Below are 20,780 nucleotides of genomic sequence, written 5' to 3'. Positions count from 1 at the left end.
CTTTAGTGTTCTTTTGGAATCTTTTTACCGGCAGCATATTTGGAGGGAAGTCTTTTTACTGTACAAGCCTGCACTGAGATGTATGGCAGTGTGTGCACTTTGTACGGGTTGCACTGGCAAAGAAAAACTGTGCACTGCTGCACCCTGCTGGTGTTTTAAGTGTTTGCATGCTGAGCTATTTCAATCTGGCTCTGTAACACAAACTTGAAGACTGATGCTGTGGGACTCGAGTGAAACAACGAAGTCCTTACATAACTGTTATATAGACTTTTAAAGTTTTAAAGATGAGACACATTGCACGATTACATTGTGACATGGTGTTGTTCTTGTTCGTTTTGCCAAAATGTGAAATGTGCTTTGTGTAAAAATTATGTGTACGTTTAACACACAGTGCATGACTTTGGATATTTTAGGACCCAGACTTTTTTTTAGCAGTCATAGTGGGCGGGGCTGCTCATGAACCAATGGTTGCTTAAAGCCCTGCAACGTCATAGCATGACCAACCACTTCAGTCAGTCTACTTTCACTTTCCTTTGACTGTAAACGGTGGCGTTCTTTTGATCAAGCTAGGCTAGACTGACGATATGATCAATACATCTGAAAGTATTTGGGGGGTTTTTCATCCCAGCGTCTCTTTTGCTCCCGAAGACCCCATTTGCACAGCAGGTCTGTTTCCACGTTGTTCAGATGTCATGTCGATCCAACAGGAGAACAGAAACAGGAACTATACAGTATGAGAAATGTCCAACATCCGTATTCTCTGACTTTTTCTTCTTTTCTGCAGGTGAAATCATGGATGGTTTGCTTAAGGAAATAAGAAGCAAGGACCAAGCAGCCGCCTCTGTACTGGAACGTAAGTGGCAGAGAAAATGAGAATATTTATCCTAGGGCTGTGCGATATGACCAAAATCTCATATCCCGATATAAGAATTCTATCGTCCTGATAACGATATAAATCACAAAAATGTAACATTTTCTGTAAATTCTGTGAATCTTTAACAGATGCATGAAACTATACATTTTTAGACATAAGTTAAGCCGTTTTCTTTGTGAGTATTTATTACACGGCGTGCTGCGGGGAAAAGCCTGTTCTAACGTTTGAGTCTAAGGTTTAAAGGTTTATGTGGAACATAAACAAGCGGACACGCGATGCTGTTACCGTCGTTGTTGCTAACCACAACACATAAAAACAGGCGCTTGTCCGTCTGTAGTGTGGTTATATTAAATATAAGAGAAAGAGAGAACTTTAAGAAATTAATATAGCCACTACAGTGACCATCAAAACGATGAAAAAATATTGCTGTAAACAGTTTATTTTGCGACACCACGAAACAAACGATAGCGTAAAATGAAACGATAGACGTTTTTATATGGTAATCCGATATATATCGTTATATCGAACAGCCCTAATTTATCCTACACTACTAGAGTAAATAAGATGAAAATATTTATGCAATGTAGGTAGGCTCCGTTGTTGCAACAAATGAGTATAGGTTTCAGAAACCACTGGAAACTAACAAGAAGAAAATCAACAGAACCACAAATTGAATGTTATTTCAATTCAGTTTTATTTATACAGCGCCAAATCACAACAACGAACAATAATAACTTTAATTTGTATAATCAGGAGGCTACTTGATCAATAACAGATCTGCTCTTTCAGAGGCGGATTTACGCAGTGACTCAGATCTCCAGTCACTGACTTTACGAGACCTGGGTTTGCTGTTCCCTGGAGTTAAAAATGTCAAACTGAGAAGGGATATCTTTGATATAATACACAAGCAGGTAAGCAAGCAAGCTGTGTATAACTGAGAGGAGAGGGATTCAGCTGGACGTGTGTAACCCATATAGAAAGTCAGATCTGGACAATAAACACTTTTATTTGTTTTTCTTTGTTTCAGAAATCAATTGGTGAGCTCATAGAAAAATCCAAGCACTTCATCCCACATGACTCTCTCAGGGGTAAGTACAGCCTGCTAACATTGTTGGCTCTTCCATTTGATTTGGATAGGCGGAAGAAAATAGATGGATGGATTTAGGATGTTTTGGGGAAGTTTTAAAATATCACATGCAGATTCTTATACATAACCTTAAACTTTCCATCTAGCTGCCTTAACTGAAAATGGAGTTTTGGTCGACTACCTGAAAATGTTGAAGGAAATGAAGACCCAAATGAATAAAGATTTCCTTGATCCGCATATCAATCTACTGGAGGACTTCAGGAAATCTCAACCATCGCAGGACCAGGACAAAGGTTTTTAATCCAGTCTTTTTAAGCCTAATATTAACGTGTCTTAATTTCATGAGTGCAGATTCAAAGCTTTTACAGAGGGTAGCAAACTTCAACTTAATGTAGGTAAAGCTTTTTATCTCATCCAGTCCATTTATGCTGAATATGCATAAGCCATGTCTTTGATATTGAATAGACACAATATCTGACCACAGCTCAGGCTTGTTTGCTTTTACATCTACTTTTACATGAATCCACAGAATGGAAATAACAGAGACATGAAGTCTCAGTTGACATGTCATTCTCTCAATGTAACGGACAGATTAACAGGCATCCATTTTTTTAGTCAATAATGGGCCCTTGCTGCTCCAACATGACTGCACACCAATGCACCAAGCAAAGTCCATAAAGTCATCAATTAGCCACTTTGGTGTGGAAGAACTTGACTGGTCTGCGCAGAGTTCTGACCTCAACCCGACACAACAACTTTGGGATTAATTAGAGTGGAGACTGGGAATCAGGCCTTCTCGTCAACATCAACGTCTGACTTCACAAATTCCCATGAACACTAAACCTTGTGGGTTAATTCTGAAATGATGGGCGTTTTGTGATCAGCTTGGCTAGACTGACATCACGATCAACAATATCTACAGCTAGAAGTATTTGGTTTTTTTTGTTGTTTTTTTTTTGGGGGGGGGGGGGGGGGGGTTCATCCCAGCATCTTCTCTTTTGCTCCTGCAGGCCCAGCTTGTAGAGCAGGTCTGTTTCCACATTGTTCAGATGTTATGTCAATCCAACAGGAGAACAGAAACAGGAACTATACAGTATGAGAAATGTCCAACCTCCGTTTTCTCTGATTTTTTTTTCTTCTTTTCTGCAGGTGAAATCATGGATATTTTGCTTAAGGAAATAAGACGCAAGGATGAAGTGGCAGCCAATAAACTGGAAGGTAAATGGCAGTTTTTTGAGAATATTTACTGTCAGAGTAAATAAGATGTAAATAGGCATAAATATATTACACTGAGTAGGCTCCATTGTTCCTCCATTATGCTGCAAACTAACAAGAAAAAAAGCTAACAAAGCCATAAATTGAATTATAATTGTAATTCAACTCAGTTTTATTTATACAGCGCCAAATCACAACAACAAACAATAATAACTTTTATAATGTATAATCAGGAGACTAGTCTAAGGAGCTTGGAAAGAAAAGCGTCTGGACTTCTTTAAGTTGCTTGAAAACGTTTCACCTCTCATCCGAGAAGCTTGTTCAGTTCTAAGAGTGAAATGGCGGAGAGTCCCAGATTTAAACCCAGTGGGAGTTTCCCCCCAAAGAGGGACAAAGGACCCCCTGATGATCCTCTACCTAATCACATGAGTCAAGGTGTGAAAACGGGTGTGGGTCACAATGTGCCAGGGTTTCGGGTGAGCTCATTGTGAAACCTGGCCCCACCCTATCATGTGTTTTTCTAAGGTCAGATGGTCCTGATGGCCAACAAGGTCCAGAAACTTACCCTGGATCCAGATTAAACCATAGTGTTCTTTGATGTAGTCTCTCTCTTCACTTGCATACCTACCACGGAGGCAGTGGAGACTTTCAGAAAACGACTAGAAGAAGACAGCTCCTTGGAAGTCAGGACCAACTTCACACCCGATCAGATTTGCACCCTGTTACACCTCTGCCTTACCACTTTATATTTCGAATACAATGAGGGTTTCTACAGACACCCCCGTGTCACCTATTGTAGCCAACCTTTACATGGAGGAAGTGGAAAAAAAGGCTCTTGGCTCTTTTAAAGTTAGAGTACCCAGCCACTGGTGCAGATATGTAGACGACACCTGGGTCAAAATCAAAACACAAGAAGTGGAATCCTTCACAGCGCACATTAACGCCGTGGATAAAAACATCAAGTTCACACAAAGGATAACTGTTTGCCTTTCCTGGACTGCGCTGTGCACACTGAAGAGAATGGCAACCTCAACATTGAAGTTTACCGGAAGCCCACACACATAGACCAGTACCTCCTCTTTGACTCCCATCACCCTCTGGAACACAAACTTGGAGAAATTAGACCCTACACCACCGGGCAGAACATGTTCCCTCTAAGCCTGAAGGGAAAAAGAAAGAACACACACATGTAAAGGAAGCACTCAAAACATGCGGGTATCCTAACTGGGCATTTATAAAGTCAGTAAAGATGCACAGAAAAGAAGATCGGACACCAGCTAGGGAGGATAAGAAAGTCAGACGCAACAACATTGTCATCCCCTATGTAGCCGGTGTATCAGAGAAACTCAGGAGAGTTTTCTCCAAGCACGACATCCCGGTGCATTTCAGACCCAGCAATACAGTCAGACAGAAACTGGTTCATCCCAAAGACAAAACTCCAAAACACAAACTTAACAATGTGGTGTATCCTGTACAGTGTAGCGAGGGATGCCCAGACCTCTACATTGGAGAGACCAAACAGCCACTTCACAAGCGCATGGCACAACACAGAAGAGCCACCTCCATGGGACAAGACTCGGCGATCCATTTGCATCTAAAGGACAAAGGTCACTCTTTCGAGGATGCCAATGTTCACATTTTGGACAGAGAGGACAGCTGGTTTGAAAGAGGAGTGAAAGAAGCCATTTATGTCCACTGTGAGCGACCATCTTCCCTTCCCAGACACCTTAACACCCACTCACACCCTGGGCCATCTGACCTCAAGAAATCACATGATAGGGTGGGGCCAGGTTTCACAATGAGCTCACCTGAAACCCTGGCACATTGTGACCCACACCCGTTTTCACACCTTGACTCATGTGATTAGGTAGAGGATCATCAGAGGGTCCTTTGTCCCTCTTTGGGGGGAAACTCCCACTGGGTTTAAATCTGGGACTCTCCGCCATTTGACTCTTAGAACTGAAGAAGCTTCTCGGATGAGAGGTGAAACGTCTTCAAGCAACTTAAAAAAGTCCAGACGCTTTTCTTTCCAAGCTCCTTAGACTACAATGACCTGGAGGACTGAGAACCTTCACAGACAATCAGGAGACTACTTGATCAATAACAGATCTAATCTTTCAGAGGAAGGTTTGAGAGCTGACTCAGATCTCCAGTTACTGACTTTACAAGACCTGGGTTTGCTGTTACCTGGAGTTGAAAATGTCAAACGGATAAGGGAAATCTTTGATATAATACACAAGCAGGTAAGCAAGCAAGCTGTGTATAACTGAGAGGAGAGGGATTCAGCTGGATGTGTGTAACCCATATAGAAAGTCAGATCTGGACAATAAACACTTTTATTTGTTTTTCTTTGTTTCAGAAACCAATTGGTGTGCTCATAGAAAAATTCAAGGACTTCATCCCACATGAATCTTTCAGGGGTAAGTACAGCCTGCTAACATTGTTGGCTCTTGCATTTGATTGATTCGGATAAGCGGAAGAAAATTACGGTGGCTGGGAAGTGCAAATCGCAACAAATTTAAAAACCGCAACAAATAAAAAACAAACCACAACAAAATACAAAAAGCCCACAACAAATTACAAAAAGCCCACAACAAAATACAAAAAGCCCACAACAAATTACAAAAAGCCCACAACAAATTACAAAAAGCCCACAACAAATTACAAAAAGCCCACAACAAAATACAAAAAGCCCACAACAAAATACAAAAAGCCCACAACAAATTACAAAAAGCCCACAACAAAATACAAAAAGCCCACAACAAAATAAAAAAAACCCACAACAAATTACAAAAAGCCCACAACAAATTACAAAAAGCCCACAACAAATTAAAAATCCTTGACGGAAAGGGATTGTCTGAAATACCGGAAGTGACACAAGCGTGATGTCATGAGAGGGGGCGTGGTCAGGGTTTTTGGTTGAGGCGCCACATTTCTGGGCCGAACAAAGCGCTAGCGAAAGAGCGAAAGTACACGGATAACACCAGCTATGGTTCGTACTTGCTGTGCGGTCGGTTGTAAAGTTAGATCGCATGGCCGGCAAGGGAATAAGGTTGAAAATGGTTTATCTTTTCATTCTTTCCCCACCTGGAAGCAACATGAGGCAGCTCATGTATCGGATGTTACCAAACGAAGGCGTCTAGCCTGGATAGCAGCTGTGAGACGAGCTGATATCCAGTTCTCTTCCATCTCCAAATATCTGTTGGTGCTCCAGACATTTTCATTCCGGTAAGTTATAGATATGTTCATATCACTCTTTATCCGGTCTTTAAGTCTGACGTCACTAGCATGGGCTCAAACGCTGCTGCAGGTCCATAAATCACAGGATCACTGTGGCATTACTGAGAGTTGAAAAACTGTCTAAAGTCTTTCATCTGTAATAAAATGATCAGCGTTCTGCTCTACCATGTGTAACAATTGAGTTTAACATCCAGGCATCCATGAAAACGAAACGGAATATATGACATTTAACAGAGTTAGAAATTAGCAGGAAGTTAGCTCGCTAGCTTCCATCTAAATGAGGGATTTTGGAAACAAATTCAAACGTACAACTCTGCTATCACTTCCAACATAAATGAAGACAGAAAACTAAACAGCAGTGACGTTTGTAGGGCACTGTGAGTAAAATGCGTTTGATTTCCTCCCGAACATTCAAATTAGTGCAATCATAAATTCATTCATGAGGTGCAAATTAGAGTGAGAACACGTGGAGGCTCTGGCTACGTTCACACTGCACGCGAAAACGCATCAAATCCGACTTTTTTGACCGTATGCGACCCATATCCAATCATGGTATGACGGTGTAAAAACAGCACAAATCCGATATTTTCAAATCCGATCTGGGTCACTTTCGTATGTGGTACTTAATCCGATACATATCTGATGTTTTAGGAAGCAACTGCTGTTTGAATGGTCATGACGCATTAAATCCGTCTTTTATTTCACTGACACAAAACATATGCCAATTATCAGCGCTGGAGAAGACATTGAGAACACATGAGCGCTTCGTGTGCATCCCGTGCAGATGTTAGTGAAACTGTTGGGAAGATAACGTGAACATTTTATTTGTACTGTATAATCTGCAGATTCTGACATAAATCTGCAACTATCCTTTGAAGCACCGCTCCTCTCTAAAACAACAATAAGGATCATTATTAGGCCATATGTAAATAACAAAATAACTTAAAGCAAAATTGGACAACGTAAAGTCTGAAACAAGTCTTTATATTAAGGGCCATCAGTCAAACAATGCTGTTTGGTCTAAACAGAGCGCGTTGTGTGTGACGTCTTCTTTTGCGCATGCGGGCCACTTTGAGGGTTCACAAAGGACTGCGTTTGCTGTCACATTTTATTTGTAGTGTGAACAAGCAGACACAAAATCAGATTTAAATTAAAAAAAAAAAAATCGGAATTGAGCATTAAGACCTGCAGTGTGAACGTAGCCATAGTGAGTTCAGTGCATTGATGTGACATTGTCCTGAAGGATTTAGTTATTCTCAATGGTTAAAGAAATTGCAATTATTTATTCATATTTATTATAAATAATCCTAATTATATATCTTGCTTCCATGTTTGTGTCCTGTGTCACAAAAAATAAATTTTTTACTATAATACATTGATTAATGACCTGCAGAATCTCCTTATCATATTACGTGTCCATAATTGTCACCTAAAGTCAAACTTTATGCTTTCTCCATCTTGAAAGTGATGACATCCTTGCATTACATACTTTAGGTTCATTTTCTGAAGGCAGGTTTCTGAAAGAGAACAGGCAGATTTGGAATATAACATGCAGCGTTCTATAGATGGATACATAAAAAAATGGAAAATTACATGTATGTGCTAACTTTCTAAATACTTTGTTACATTTATGATAAAATGGATTTGAAAGTAGATAAAACAAATTTATGTCGGCCTTGGCTCATTAGAGTCCTTGTCTTTAAATTAACTTTGTATGTTTCAGGTACTGCACTCTCAAAGACTGAATGAACCAGCATTGGGTCATTGTGAGCATCACAGGGAAGGTTGAAGCCGCCCACTGCACCTGTATGGCCGGAGTCCTGGAGACCAAAAACGGCTCTCAATCAAAACATAAACAGACCATCTGTAGTGACCAGTGTTGGTCAAGTTACTTGAAAAAAGTAATCAGTAACTAATTACTGATTACTTCCCCAAAAAAGTAATCCCATTACTTTACTGATTACTTATTTTCAAAAGTAATTAATTACTTAGTTACTTAGTTACTTTTTAAAAACACGATTTACAACCTGAAGAGGTGATAAAGCGATAGATCTTTCAGCCCAATTCTACTTTTTCTACATAATCCATCATACAAAATGTAATCAAATGGAAAAGTCTCTTTTTTTAACTTGTTTTATCAGTTTTAATCTTTTAACTTTATGCATCAAGCAAAAATTTAATTATATGCAACATTCTCTGACTTGAATAAATTAGTTTAACATTTAAACCTATTTTCTACACATTCCAGCACATAAAATAAAATATTTTTTGTGTTTACACTCAGTCTTTCAAGTAGATGCAAGTAAAACACAGCAGAACATAAATAAAGTCAAAGACTCAGCGGTCCTGTTGCTCCATTTTCACCTGTAAAGCAGGACTGCGGTAGGCGGAGGTTTACCCTGGTGCAGGTGTGCCGCGGTCAGTTGAAGAATCCGCGAGTTTCTGTGAGTTTCCCATTACGTCGTTGCGCACTCGGTGCTTGCTCGGAAGTTTAGGGGTTTTTTCGCTGTAAAAAGAAGTTTTCTTCCCACGCACGATGGACGCTAATGTTTTGGTCACTTTTTATGGAATCAAACTCAAAGTAAGGTCAGTACTTCCACGCTTTAAACGCTGCACGCTCATACTCTCTCCCACAATCGATATGTGATCCATTGTTGATCTGCACACAGCTGTTGTCACTAACGGCGCACTCGCTTACGTCACTGTCGTGAGACATTCTCGCAAAAAATCACGGTTTTAGTAACGCAGTAACGCAGCGTTCCTACGGGAAAGTAATGGTAATCTAATTACCGTTTTTGCAATAGTAATCCCTTACTTTACTTGTTACTTCAAAAAAGTAATCAGATTACAGTAACGCGTTACATGTAACGCGTTACTGCCCATCTCTGGTAGTGACAGGTAAAAGGAGCCGTCCTCAAAAAAGAAAAATCCCACCTGCTACTGTGGAGGAGTTGTCACTGCTATTGGAATCTTTGCTGGAACACAGTAAAGCTGTGGGTTGTGGGAATGACCCATAATGTTTTATATAAGGGTCTAGATTTATGCCTGAAGTGCACTGCCGTGTAAATAATTTGCATTTACTGAATATGTACTGACTGAGTACCACTGTTCAAAAGTTGAATAAAGAAACAAACTAAGTTTTGCTCTTTTTTTTTTTTATTAAAACCACCTTACAGAACATCACATCAGTTACAATGTAGAATCCATGTCATAGTTTATAAAGGACAAAATGTTTACACAAAATCATGACAGCATTTACACGATATCACCCACTACTAACGTTACTTTATTTACTATCAATTACTTCAATTTATGTTCTGAAAAATTACCGCTATTTATACAGCACAAGACTAAAGAATATTTAACAGGAGCAAGTTTCATTTTCCCCTGGTTTTACTACCACACTGTTCACCAAAACGGCAGCAAACCTTCACCATCTTATCCAGAAGGGTCACCTCTTCACCCTCACATGGAAGAAGTAATCTGATTGGCATGGTGGTATGTTTGAAGCAGGTCCCTTGTGTAGCGCTGGAACTCAGTCACGATGTTTCATCCATTTCATGGGCTGGTTTGCTGCAATAATGCCAAATAATTAGTAACTCTATAAATAGAAGGTAGTTCTGCAAAATCACTCAGTAGGATGTTTTTTTCTAATTTTCTATGACCTCAGAGTGCATCGAAAATAAAACTAATAGGCTATAAAGATATGAACATATTTAGAACTTACCGGAATGAAAATGTCTGGAGCACCAACAGATATTTGGAGATGGAAGAGAACTGGATATCAGCTCGTCTCACAGCTGCTATCCAGGCTAGACTCCTTCGTTTGGTAACATCCGATACATGAGCTGCCTCATGTTGCTTCCAGGTGGGGAAAGAATGAAAAGATAAACCATTTTCAACCTTATTCCCTTGCCGGTCGTGCGATCTAACTTTACAACCGACCGCACAGCAAGTACGAACCATAGCTGGTGTTATCCGTGTACTTTCGCTCTTTCGCTAGCGCTTTGTTCGGCCCAGAAATGTGGCGCCTCAACCAAAAACCCTGACCACGCCCCCTCTCGTGACATCACGCTTGTGTCACTTCCGGTATTTCAGACAATCCCTTTCCGTCAAGGATTTTTAATTTGTTGTGGGCTTTTTGTAATTTGTTGTGGGCTTTTTGTATTTTGTTGTGGGCTTTTTGTAATTTGTTGTGGGCTTTTTGTAATTTGTTGTGGGCTTTTTGTATTTTGTTGTGGGCTTTTTGTAATTTGTTGTGGGCTTTTTGTATTTTGTTGTGGGCTTTTTGTAATTTGTTGTGGGCTTTTTGTATTTTGTTGTGGGCTTTTTGTAATTTGTTGTGGGCTTTTTGTAATTTGTTGTGGGCTTTTTGTATTTTGTTGTGGGCTTTTTGTAATTTGTTGTGGGCTTTTTGTATTTTGTTGTGGGCTTTTTGTAATTTGTTGTGGTTTGTTTTTTATTTGTTGCGGTTTTTTAATTTGTTGCGATTTGCACTTCCCAGCCACCGTAGAAAATAGATGGATGGATGGATTTAGGATGTTTTGGGGAAGTTTTAAAATATCAGATGCAGATTCTTATACATAACCTTAAACTTTCCATCTAGCCGCCTTAACCGAAAATGGAGTTTTGGTCGGCTACCTGAAAATGTTGAAGGAAATGAAGACCCAAATGAATAAAGTGCAAGATTTCCTTGATGCACATATCAATCTACTGGAGGACCTCAGGAAATCTCAACCATTGCAGAACCAGGACAAAGGTTTTTAATCCAGTTTTCTATCTGATCCAGTCCATTTATGCTGAATATTCATAAGCCATGTCTTTGGTATTGAATAGACACAATATCTGACCACGGTTCAACCTTCTTTGCTTTTACATATATTTTTACATGAATCCATAGAATGGAAATAACAGAGACATGAAGTCTCAATTAACATGTCATTCTGCCCATGCCATGCTCAGAGCAGTCTGTGTACAAAAAGTGTTACATTTTGTACATGAATCACAAACACATGGAAAAGGTAAAGTCTGTCAAAATTCTGCTATGTTGCCGTTCACAAGATAGATTCTCAGAAACCCCTTACATATAGTATATAACTATGGCATATGACTATATGGTAAATTAGAACTAGAGTACAGTTAAAATTTTTACATACATTCATAAGATTTTTTTTAAATTTCTTGTAAATGTATTATGCCAATGTACTCAACAGGTTCTTCGTCAAGTGGTCCAGTGAAGCGCCACAATAGCCAAACCAGTGACCCTCCACAAATGCAACAAGGTAAATCTCACCTTGTTTTTCTTTGCACTCCAGTAAAATTTAACACAGGCTATTGTTACATTTTAATGCTGTTTTACATGAAGGTTTATTAGATACAATTACCAGTAGTGCAATGTTGTCCCCACCAAGGTAAATTTAGCTCTTCACCAGGTGTTAAGGTCAGTGTTGGGAAGGTTACTTTTAAAATGTATTCCACTACAGATTACAGAATACATGCCCCAAAATGTATTTTGTAACGTATTCCGTTACATTACTCAATGAGAGTAATGTATTCTGAATACTTTGGATTACATAATATATTATCATGCTTTTTACAACTATATGAATGTACTATTGCTGTGTGATTTATTACTATTACTGAAGGCTACTCACCTTACCAATACCAACTAGATTTTTAAATCTTAATATAAAATGAGTAACAGTAGGGTGGACATTTTGCAGCAATCGCGTGGTTATAGTGGGCGGGGCTGCGCATGTACTCCAATAACCAATGCCGGATCACAGCATGACCAAACTGTTCAGTCAGTCTACTTTCACTTTTTGTTGACCGTAAACGGTGGGTGTTTTTTTTGATGAAGCTAGAATAGACTGACAGTACAATGCAAATATCTACATCTAACAGTATTGGGGGTTTTTTCATCCCAGCATCTTCTCTTTTGCTCCTGCAGGCCCAGCTTGCACAGCAGGTCTGTTTCCATGTTGTTTAGATGTCATGCCGATCCAATAGGATAACAGCAACAAAAATGTCCAACCTCTGTTTTCTCTGATTTTTTTCTTCTCTTCTGCAGAGGAAAACGTTTGTGTGTGTACATCAGTATAATCGGTATACTAGGAAATCGTGCATTGACAAAAGTTCCCCTTTGCTTGGAATGCAAAGTGCGTTAAATGCGTTAATTTTTTAACACGTTGTTATTTTTATTTTTTTTCAAATTAATAAATCGCAATTAACGTGTTAAATTCCCACCCCTAATTCATATATATATGTATATATAGTTACAGTAAGTAGGCCCCTTGTTGCAACAATTGAGTATAGGTGTCAGAAACACCTGGACTACCTTATACCGCAAACTAATAATAATTTAAAAAAAAAAAACCCACAAAAGTAATTATAATGAAATGATTTGTATAATCAGCCTAATCTTAACGTGTCGTAAGTTCATGAGTGTAGATTCAACAGGCATCCATTTCTTTAGTCAGTAATTCAAACACTGCTGGCTTTTCATTTAGTTGATTTTATGTATTTCTCACTGGTTAGAATTAAAAGTAAAAGTGCAAACATTTGTGTAATTTTATCTGATTTAAGTTCCTGCCACAAAATCCGCTGGTGTAGCAGTCTGCTTCAAGTGTTAAATCTTGCACATGAATCACAAACACATGGAAAAGGTCAAGTCAGTCGAAATTCTGCTATGTTGTCATTCACAGGATAGATTTTCAGAAACCCCTTACATATAGTATAAAACTATAGTATATGACGATATATATTATTACTTAAGTACAGTTAAGATTTTTACATACATTCATAAGATTTTTTTTAATTTCTTGTAAATGCGTTATGCCAATGTACTCAACAGGTTATTTGTCAAGTGGTCCAGTGAAGCGCCACAATAGCCAAACCAGTGACCCTCCACAAATGCAACAAGGTAAATCTCACCTTGTTTTTCTTTGCACTCCAGTAAAATTTAACACAGGCTATTGTTACATTTTAATGCTGTTTTACATGAAGGTTTATTAGATACAATTACCAGTAGTGCAATGTTGTCCCCACCAAGGTAAATTTAGCTCTTCACCAGGTGTTAAGGTCAGTGTTGGGAAGGTTACTTTTAAAATGTATTCCACTACAGATTACAGAATACATGCCCCAAAATGTATTTTGTAACGTATTCCGTTACATTACTCAATGAGAGTAATGTATTCTGAATACTTTGGATTACATAATATATTATCATGCTTTTTACAACTATATGAATGTACTATTGCTGTGTGATTTATTACTATTACTGAAGGCTACTCACCTTACCAATACCAACTAGATTTTTAAATCTTAATATAAAATGAGTAACAGTAGGGTGGACATTTTGCAGCAATCGCGTGGTTATAGTGGGCGGGGCTGCGCATGTACTCCAATAACCAATGCCGGATCACAGCATGACCAAACTGTTCAGTCAGTCTACTTTCACTTTTTGTTGACCGTAAACGGTGGGTGTTTTTTTTGATGAAGCTAGAATAGACTGACAGTACAATGCAAATATCTACATCTAACAGTATTGGGGGTTTTTTCATCCCAGCATCTTCTCTTTTGCTCCTGCAGGCCCAGCTTGCACAGCAGGTCTGTTTCCATGTTGTTTAGATGTCATGCCGATCCAATAGGATAACAGCAACAAAAATGTCCAACCTCTGTTTTCTCTGATTTTTTTCTTCTCTTCTGCAGAGGAAAACGTTTGTGTGTGTACATCAGTATAATCGGTATACTAGGAAATCGTGCATTGACAAAAGTTCCCCTTTGCTTGGAATGCAAAGTGCGTTAAATGCGTTAATTTTTTAACACGTTGTTATTTTTATTTTTTTTCAAATTAATAAATCGCAATTAACGTGTTAAATTCCCACCCCTAATTCATATATATATGTATATATAGTTACAGTAAGTAGGCCCCTTGTTGCAACAATTGAGTATAGGTGTCAGAAACACCTGGACTACCTTATACCGCAAACTAATAATAATTTAAAAAAAAAAAAACCCACAAAAGTAATTATAATGAAATGATTTGTATAATCAGCCTAATCTTAACGTGTCGTAAGTTCATGAGTGTAGATTCAACAGGCATCCATTTCTTTAGTCAGTAATTCAAACACTGCTGGCTTTTCATTTAGTTGATTTTATGTATTTCTCACTGGTTAGAATTAAAAGTAAAAGTGCAAACATTTGTGTAATTTTATCTGATTTAAGTTCCTGCCACAAAATCCGCTGGTGTAGCAGTCTGCTTCAAGTGTTAAATCTTGCACATGAATCACAAACACATGGAAAAGGTCAAGTCAGTCGAAATTCTGCTATGTTGTCATTCACAGGATAGATTTTCAGAAACCCCTTACATATAGTATAAAACTATAGTATATGACGATATATATTATTACTTAAGTACAGTTAAGATTTTTACATACATTCATAAGATTTTTTTTAATTTCTTGTAAATGCGTTATGCCAATGTACTCAACAGGTTATTTGTCAAGTGGTCCAGTGAAGCGCCACAATAGCCAAACCAGTGACCCTCCACAAATGCAACAAGGTAAATCTCACCTTGTTTTTCTTTGCACTCCAGTAAAATTTAACACAGGCTATTGTTACATTTTAATGCTGTTTTACATGAAGGTTTATTAGATACAATTACCAGTAGTGCAATGTTGTCCCCACCAAGGTAAATTTAGCTCTTCACCAGGTGTTAAGGTCAGTGTTGGGAAGGTTACTTTTAAAATGTATTCCACTACAGATCACAGAATACATGCCCCAAAATGTATTTTGTAACGTATTCCGTTACATTACTCAATGAGAGTAATGTATTCTGAATACTTTGGATTACATAATATATTATCATGATTTTTACAACTACATGAATGTACTATTGCTGTGTGATTTATTACTATTACTGAAGGCTACTCACCTTACCAATACCAACTAGATTTTTAAATCTTAATATAAAATGAGTAACAGTAGGGTGGACATTTTGCAGCAATCGCGTGGTTATAGTGGGCGGGGCTGCGCATGTACTCCAATAACCAATGCTGGATCACAGCATGACCAAACTGTTCAGTCAGTCTACTTTCACTTTTTGTTGACCGTAAACGGTGGGTGTTTTTTTTGATGAAGCTAGAATAGACTGACAGTACAATGCAAATATCTACATCTAACAGTATTGGGGTTTTTTCATCCCAGCATCTTCTCTTTTGCTCCTGCAGGCCCAGCTTGCACAGCAGGTCTGTTTCCATGTTGTTTAGATGTCATGCCGATCCAATAGGATAACAGCAACAAAAATGTCCAACCTCTGTTTTCTCTGATTTTTTTCTTCTCTTCTGCAGAGGAAAACGTTTGTGTGTGTACATCAGTATAATCGGTATACTAGGAAATCGTGCATTGACAAAAGTTCCCCTTTGCTTGGAATGCAAAGTGCGTTAAATGCGTTAATTTTTTAACACGTTGTTATTTTTATTTTTTTTCAAATTAATAAATCGCAATTAACGTGTTAAATTCCCACCCCTAATTCATATATATATGTATATATAGTTACAGTAAGTAGGCCCCTTGTTGCAACAATTGAGTATAGGTGTCAGAAACACCTGGACTACCTTATGCCGCAAACTAATAATAATTAAAAAAAAAAACCACAAAAGTAATTATAATGAAATGATTTGTATAATCAGCCTAATCTTAACATGTCGTAAGTTCATGAGTGTAGATTCAACAGGCATCCATTTCTTTAGTCAGTAATTCAAACACTGCTGGCTTTTCATTTAGTTGATTTTATGTATTTCTCACTGGTTAGAATTAAAAGTAAAAGTGCAAACATTTGTGTAATTTTATCTGATTTAAGTTCCTGCCACAAAATCCGCTGGTGTAGCAGTCTGCTTCAAGTGTTAAATCTTGCACATGAATCACAAACACATGGAAAAGGTCAAGTCAGTCGAAATTCTGCTATGTTGTCATTCACAGGATAGATTTTCAGAAACCCCTTACATATAGTATAAAACTATAGTATATGACGATATATATTATTACTTAAGTACAGTTAAGATTTTTACATACATTCATAAGTTTTATTTTTTATTTCTTGTAAATGTGTTATGCCCTTGTACTCAACAGGTTCTTCGTCAAGTAGTGAGAATAGCCAAACTAGTGACCTTCCAGAAATACAACAAGGTAAATTTCACCTTCTTTTACTTTCAGTCTAGTGACACACAGACACATGCATATGGAGCTATGTATGGCTATTGTTAAATAGCCATACATAGCTACATAGCTGTTTTACATCAATATTTGTTAGATACAAGTACCAGTAGTGCAAATCGGTTCTCACGCTCTCCTTCTTTCAAGCGTGACCATCCACATAAAAGACAAGGTAAATTTAGCTCTTCACTGTTAAAATGTAAGGTTGTATTATTGACCAGGTTTTAAGGTTTCCAACTCCAGGCAATATTCAATATTCACTTATTATATGTTAAAAAAAACCTCAGAAATCTAACTTAATACACTGTTATACACACTATATTGCCAGAGGTAATCACCCATCCAGATGATTGAATTCAGGTGTTCTAATCACTTCCATGGTCACAGGTGTATAAAATTAAGCACCTAGCCATGCAGACTGCTTCTACAGACAATTCTGAAAGAATAGTTTACTCTCAGGAGCTCTGTGAATTCCAGCATGGTGTCGTGAAAAAAACACCAGCTGTCTGACAAGTGCAGTTGTAAAATTTTCTTGCTGCTAAATATTTCACAATCAACTCTCAGTGACTGAAAATGATTGGGAATGACAGCAACTCAGCCACCAAGTGGTAGGCCACGTAAAATCACAGAGCGGATTTAGCGGAGGCACATAATCCGTAGAGTCATGGTATGGTTATCCATAGCCAAGATGCTAGATCCAAGCTTTATTTCAATAAGTCCAAGGTGTTGGATGCAGTGGTGTAAAACACGACATTACTGAAGCATTTGAGACGTGTTCTCTCGAGTGACGAATCACACGTCTTTGTCTGGCAATCTGATTGATGAGTCTGGGTTTGGCAATTGCCAGGAAAACAGTACTTGTCTGACAGCATTGTGCCAAGTGCAAAGTTTGGTGGAAGGGGGATCATAGTTTGCTATGGGGCATGGTGTTTCAGGAATTGGGCTCGGCCCCTTAATGCTTTAGCAAACCAAGACATTTTGAAATATTTCATTCTCCCAACTTTGTGGGAACAGTTTGGAGATGCCCCCTTTCTATTCCAACATAGAAGGAACATGACTGAAATTGACTGGCCTGGACAGAATCCTGACCTCAACCTAACAGGACATCATTCGGTTGAATTAAAGCAGAGATTGTGAGCCAGGGCCTCTCGTCAACATCAATGTCTGACCTCACAAATGTGCTTCTGGAAGAATGCTCAAAAACTCCCATAAACACTCCTAAACGTTGTGGAAAGCCTTCCGAGAAGAGTTAGAAACTGTTATAGCTGAAAACAATGGGCTGGCATCATATTAAACCATATAGATTAAGAATGGTATGCCACTTAAGTTCATATGTGTGTAAAAGCAGACAAGCAAATACCTTTGGCAGTACAGTGTATCAAATGATATTTTGTTCCACTCTAAAAAATTGTATTGAAAAATAAACCCTAAAATTTCAGCTGCATGTTGTATAGTTACCTGAGCACATATATTTTCGAGAATGCTTAACATTTTTATATTTGCATTTAGATGATCTAAAACACTATGTTTAAAACCTGTTCAACTCAAAACTTTATATATAAAAGACTCAGACAGCTCTGTTAATCATTCTAGTAATGTTTTGAAATTTAAGCAAGAATTTTTTGTGCTATATTAATAAATTGATTTCACTCATTGAAGCAAAGTCTTTTATTTCATTTATCATGAATCACTGTATTCCAGGAAGTTTAATTTGATTCTCCTGTGAATTTAACTTGCTCTTTATTTGTAATTTTTTGTATTATTTCTATAGCCACACTGAAGTACAAGATGGTGATAAGTGGAAAAACCTTTAATGCCCATCAACAGATACTGGAAAAAGTAAAGGCTTTAAGTGAGGATCCAGATTTGAATTTGATCGAACAGGAAGACAGCAATCAGGATTGCCAGGCCATTATTGTCTTCTGTCCCATTGTTTCACGTATGGGGACAGATATTGATGCAGCCATGACGCAAGTCAAAGGTAAGGGAAAGAATTAAATTAGTCATCCATTCAAAAAATTGCAGTTGTGTTTTATGAGACATTTTTGGGTTTGAGAATACGACCTGAAAGTAACTCATAATAATGATGAGCTTTTAAAAGCATCAGGAATAGCATGAATTTTGTCTAATGTTTCTATAGTATAAGAAAATCTGTGGCCATTAAAATTTTTTTCTTTTAATACTTTTCCACTGTTATGTTATGTTCTCGTAATCCGTCTCCTCTTTTTTGCTCTCTGTAGGTTCTCAGCCTGTCATTCTGGTTTTGATGCATCACGCACATGAACCCAAGCATGTAACTTTAATGAAAACACGGGATGGCGTTTCTAATGTTGTGTTACTAGTCCATGTTTTCTACCATGAGACAGTGCATGGATTGTTGCAGTGTCAGCAAAATAACGATGCCATTTCTGAAATTCGAAAGGCATTACTGAAGCACGCAGATATCCAGACAATTAAAGATACAAGTGGAAAGACACAGAATGTAGCTGCTAAAAGTAGTCATCGTGGTGGGAGTTTTAGTTTTCGTTTTTGGTAAATAATGATAGTGTAAATTCAGATATTACAAGTCAAAGAAACTGTATATATATCCCATGCATTACTCTTTTGTAATCTAATTTTTTTTGCGCTGTATCACTTCAGTAGTGTAGATTGCTCTGACCATTTGAGTAGGAAGCGAAGATTTTATGGTTTTGATCATGCAAAATAATTATTTTGTACATTGTGAAACAAAAGGACAGCACAGAATCGTCTTTGTGACCTTTATTTCAGTACTTTAAGATATTTCAGCTGTAAGGGTAGTTGCAGAGTCAACAGGTGTGATCCTGAAGTGTCAAAGAAGAGGTCAGAGACACAGTATATGGGTGTAGATAGTCATAAAACTACTTTCAACTGTACCAACTGCTGTTTATCTCTAAAAACAAAAGTGACAGCTACAGCTGTATGTACACAGTGACATCGTAAGTCCTTTGATCATTAAGATAAATAATAAATATATTTATATCAAAGTCAAACATATTGTGATTAGTTTCACGGTTGCTATGTAAATCTGCAAGTTATTTTCATCTTTCAGAAAAAAAAAATCAAGCCAATGTTTAAAATTGTGAATAAAAATGTAAAAAAACATCTGTTGTCTTCTTTTTCTTTTTTCCTTTTTTTTTTTTTTTTTTTTAAATTGAGGGGTCCTGAACAGTTCAAAACACCAGTGTATTTACAGTATAATTTAACCTAGTTCAGCTAATATTTCTGCTGTTATTTTCTATATTCTTGACTTTTATTCACTCTAAGAAAGACTAAAGAGTGCAAAGACCACATATTCAATGATAAGCCACTTTATACACATGTTTACATTATATTCATAGAAAATGAAAAATTGTGTGTGACAAACTTTTTTTTTCTTTTTTCTTTTCTTTTTTTTTTTTTCTTTTTTTTTCTTTTTGGCTGGTGTAAAGTTTGTCATCTAAATAAAATGCCCTTTGTCTCCGGTTCTGTTCATAATTTTTATGGACAGGATTTCTAGGCGCAGCCAAGTGGCGGAGGGCTTTCGCTTTGGTGGCCTCAGAATCTCATCTCTGATTTTTGCAGATGATGTTGGCTTCATCGGGTGAAGGCCTCCAGCTCGCACTGGAACGGTTCGCAGCCGAGTGTGAAGCAGCGGGAATGAGGATCAGCACCTCCAAATCTGAGGCCATGGTTCTCAGCCGGAAAAGGGTGGAGTGCCCACTCCGGGTCGGGGATGAGTTCCTGCCACAAGTGGAGGAGTTCAAGTATCTCGGGGTCTTGTTCGCGAGTGATGGGAGAAGGGAGCCGGAGATCGACAGACGGATTGGGGCTGCAGCTGCAGTAATGCGGACGCTGCACCGGTCCGTCGTGGTGAAGAGGGAGCTGAGTGTAAAAGCGAAGCTCTCAATTTACCGGTCGATCTACGTCCCTACCCTCACCTATGGCCACGAGCTGTGGGTAGTGACCGAAAGAACGAGATCGCGGATACAAGCGGCAGAAATGAGCTTCCTCCGGTGAAGTTCGGCCATCCGGGAGGGGCTCAGAGTAGAGCAGCTGCTGCTCCACATCGAAAGGAGCCAGCTGAGGTGGTTCGGGCATCTGACAAGGATGCCCCCTGGGCGCCTCCTGGGTGAGGTGTTCCAGGCATGT

The 20,780-nt window shown here is 38.3% G+C and overlaps 1 protein-coding gene and 1 long non-coding RNA gene across 3 annotated transcripts; one reads left to right on the top strand and one right to left on the bottom strand.

Moving 5' to 3' along the window:
- The first annotated feature begins 385 nt into the window (after window positions 1–385).
- Window positions 386–19,642, top strand: LOC309689888 (uncharacterized protein). Of its 2 annotated transcripts, XM_082506576.1 has the most exons (15): window positions 387–666; window positions 785–853; window positions 1,664–1,785; window positions 1,902–1,962; window positions 2,108–2,254; window positions 3,111–3,179; window positions 5,298–5,419; window positions 5,536–5,596; window positions 11,023–11,175; window positions 11,630–11,698; window positions 13,270–13,338; window positions 14,911–14,979; window positions 16,548–16,604; window positions 18,403–18,612; window positions 18,872–19,642. In XM_082506576.1, exons 1-15 carry the CDS (start codon window positions 585–587, stop codon window positions 19,165–19,167), a joined length of 1,656 nt encoding a protein of 551 aa, XP_082362702.1. In that variant the 5' UTR covers window positions 387–584; the 3' UTR covers window positions 19,168–19,642. The 2 variants fall into 2 exon arrangements, with proteins under 2 accessions (XP_082362703.1, XP_082362702.1); XM_082506577.1 differs by lacking the exon at window positions 11,630–11,698 and having other exon boundaries at window positions 386–666.
- Window positions 8,546–10,500, bottom strand: LOC309689894. The gene is made up of 2 exons (XR_014271547.1): window positions 10,144–10,500; window positions 8,546–9,989 (listed from the first exon to the last, which is right to left on the bottom strand). It is a non-coding gene; the product is annotated as an uncharacterized lncRNA (long non-coding RNA).
- Window positions 19,643–20,780: the final 1,138 nt, after the last annotated feature.

Source organism: Aulonocara stuartgranti, assembly GCF_965226115.1.
Source record: "Aulonocara stuartgranti genome assembly, chromosome: 15".
Classification (NCBI taxonomy): Eukaryota; Metazoa; Chordata; class Actinopteri; order Cichliformes; family Cichlidae; genus Aulonocara; species Aulonocara stuartgranti.
The sequence above is the reverse complement of the archived record's forward strand: the minus strand, read 5'-3'. Positions and strand labels throughout refer to the sequence as shown.

Bases quoted from the DNA above. Each gene is read 5' to 3' on its own strand.
- LOC309689888 (XM_082506576.1), top strand. From the start codon at position 585: ATGATCAATACATCTGAAAGTATTTGGGGGGTTTTTCATCCCAGCGTC. The intron at 667-784 runs GTCTGTTTCCAC...TCTTTTCTGCAG, and splicing joins AGACCCCATTTGCACAGCAG to GTGAAATCATGGATGGTTTG. The intron at 1,786-1,901 runs GTAAGCAAGCAA...TCTTTGTTTCAG, and splicing joins TTGATATAATACACAAGCAG to AAATCAATTGGTGAGCTCAT.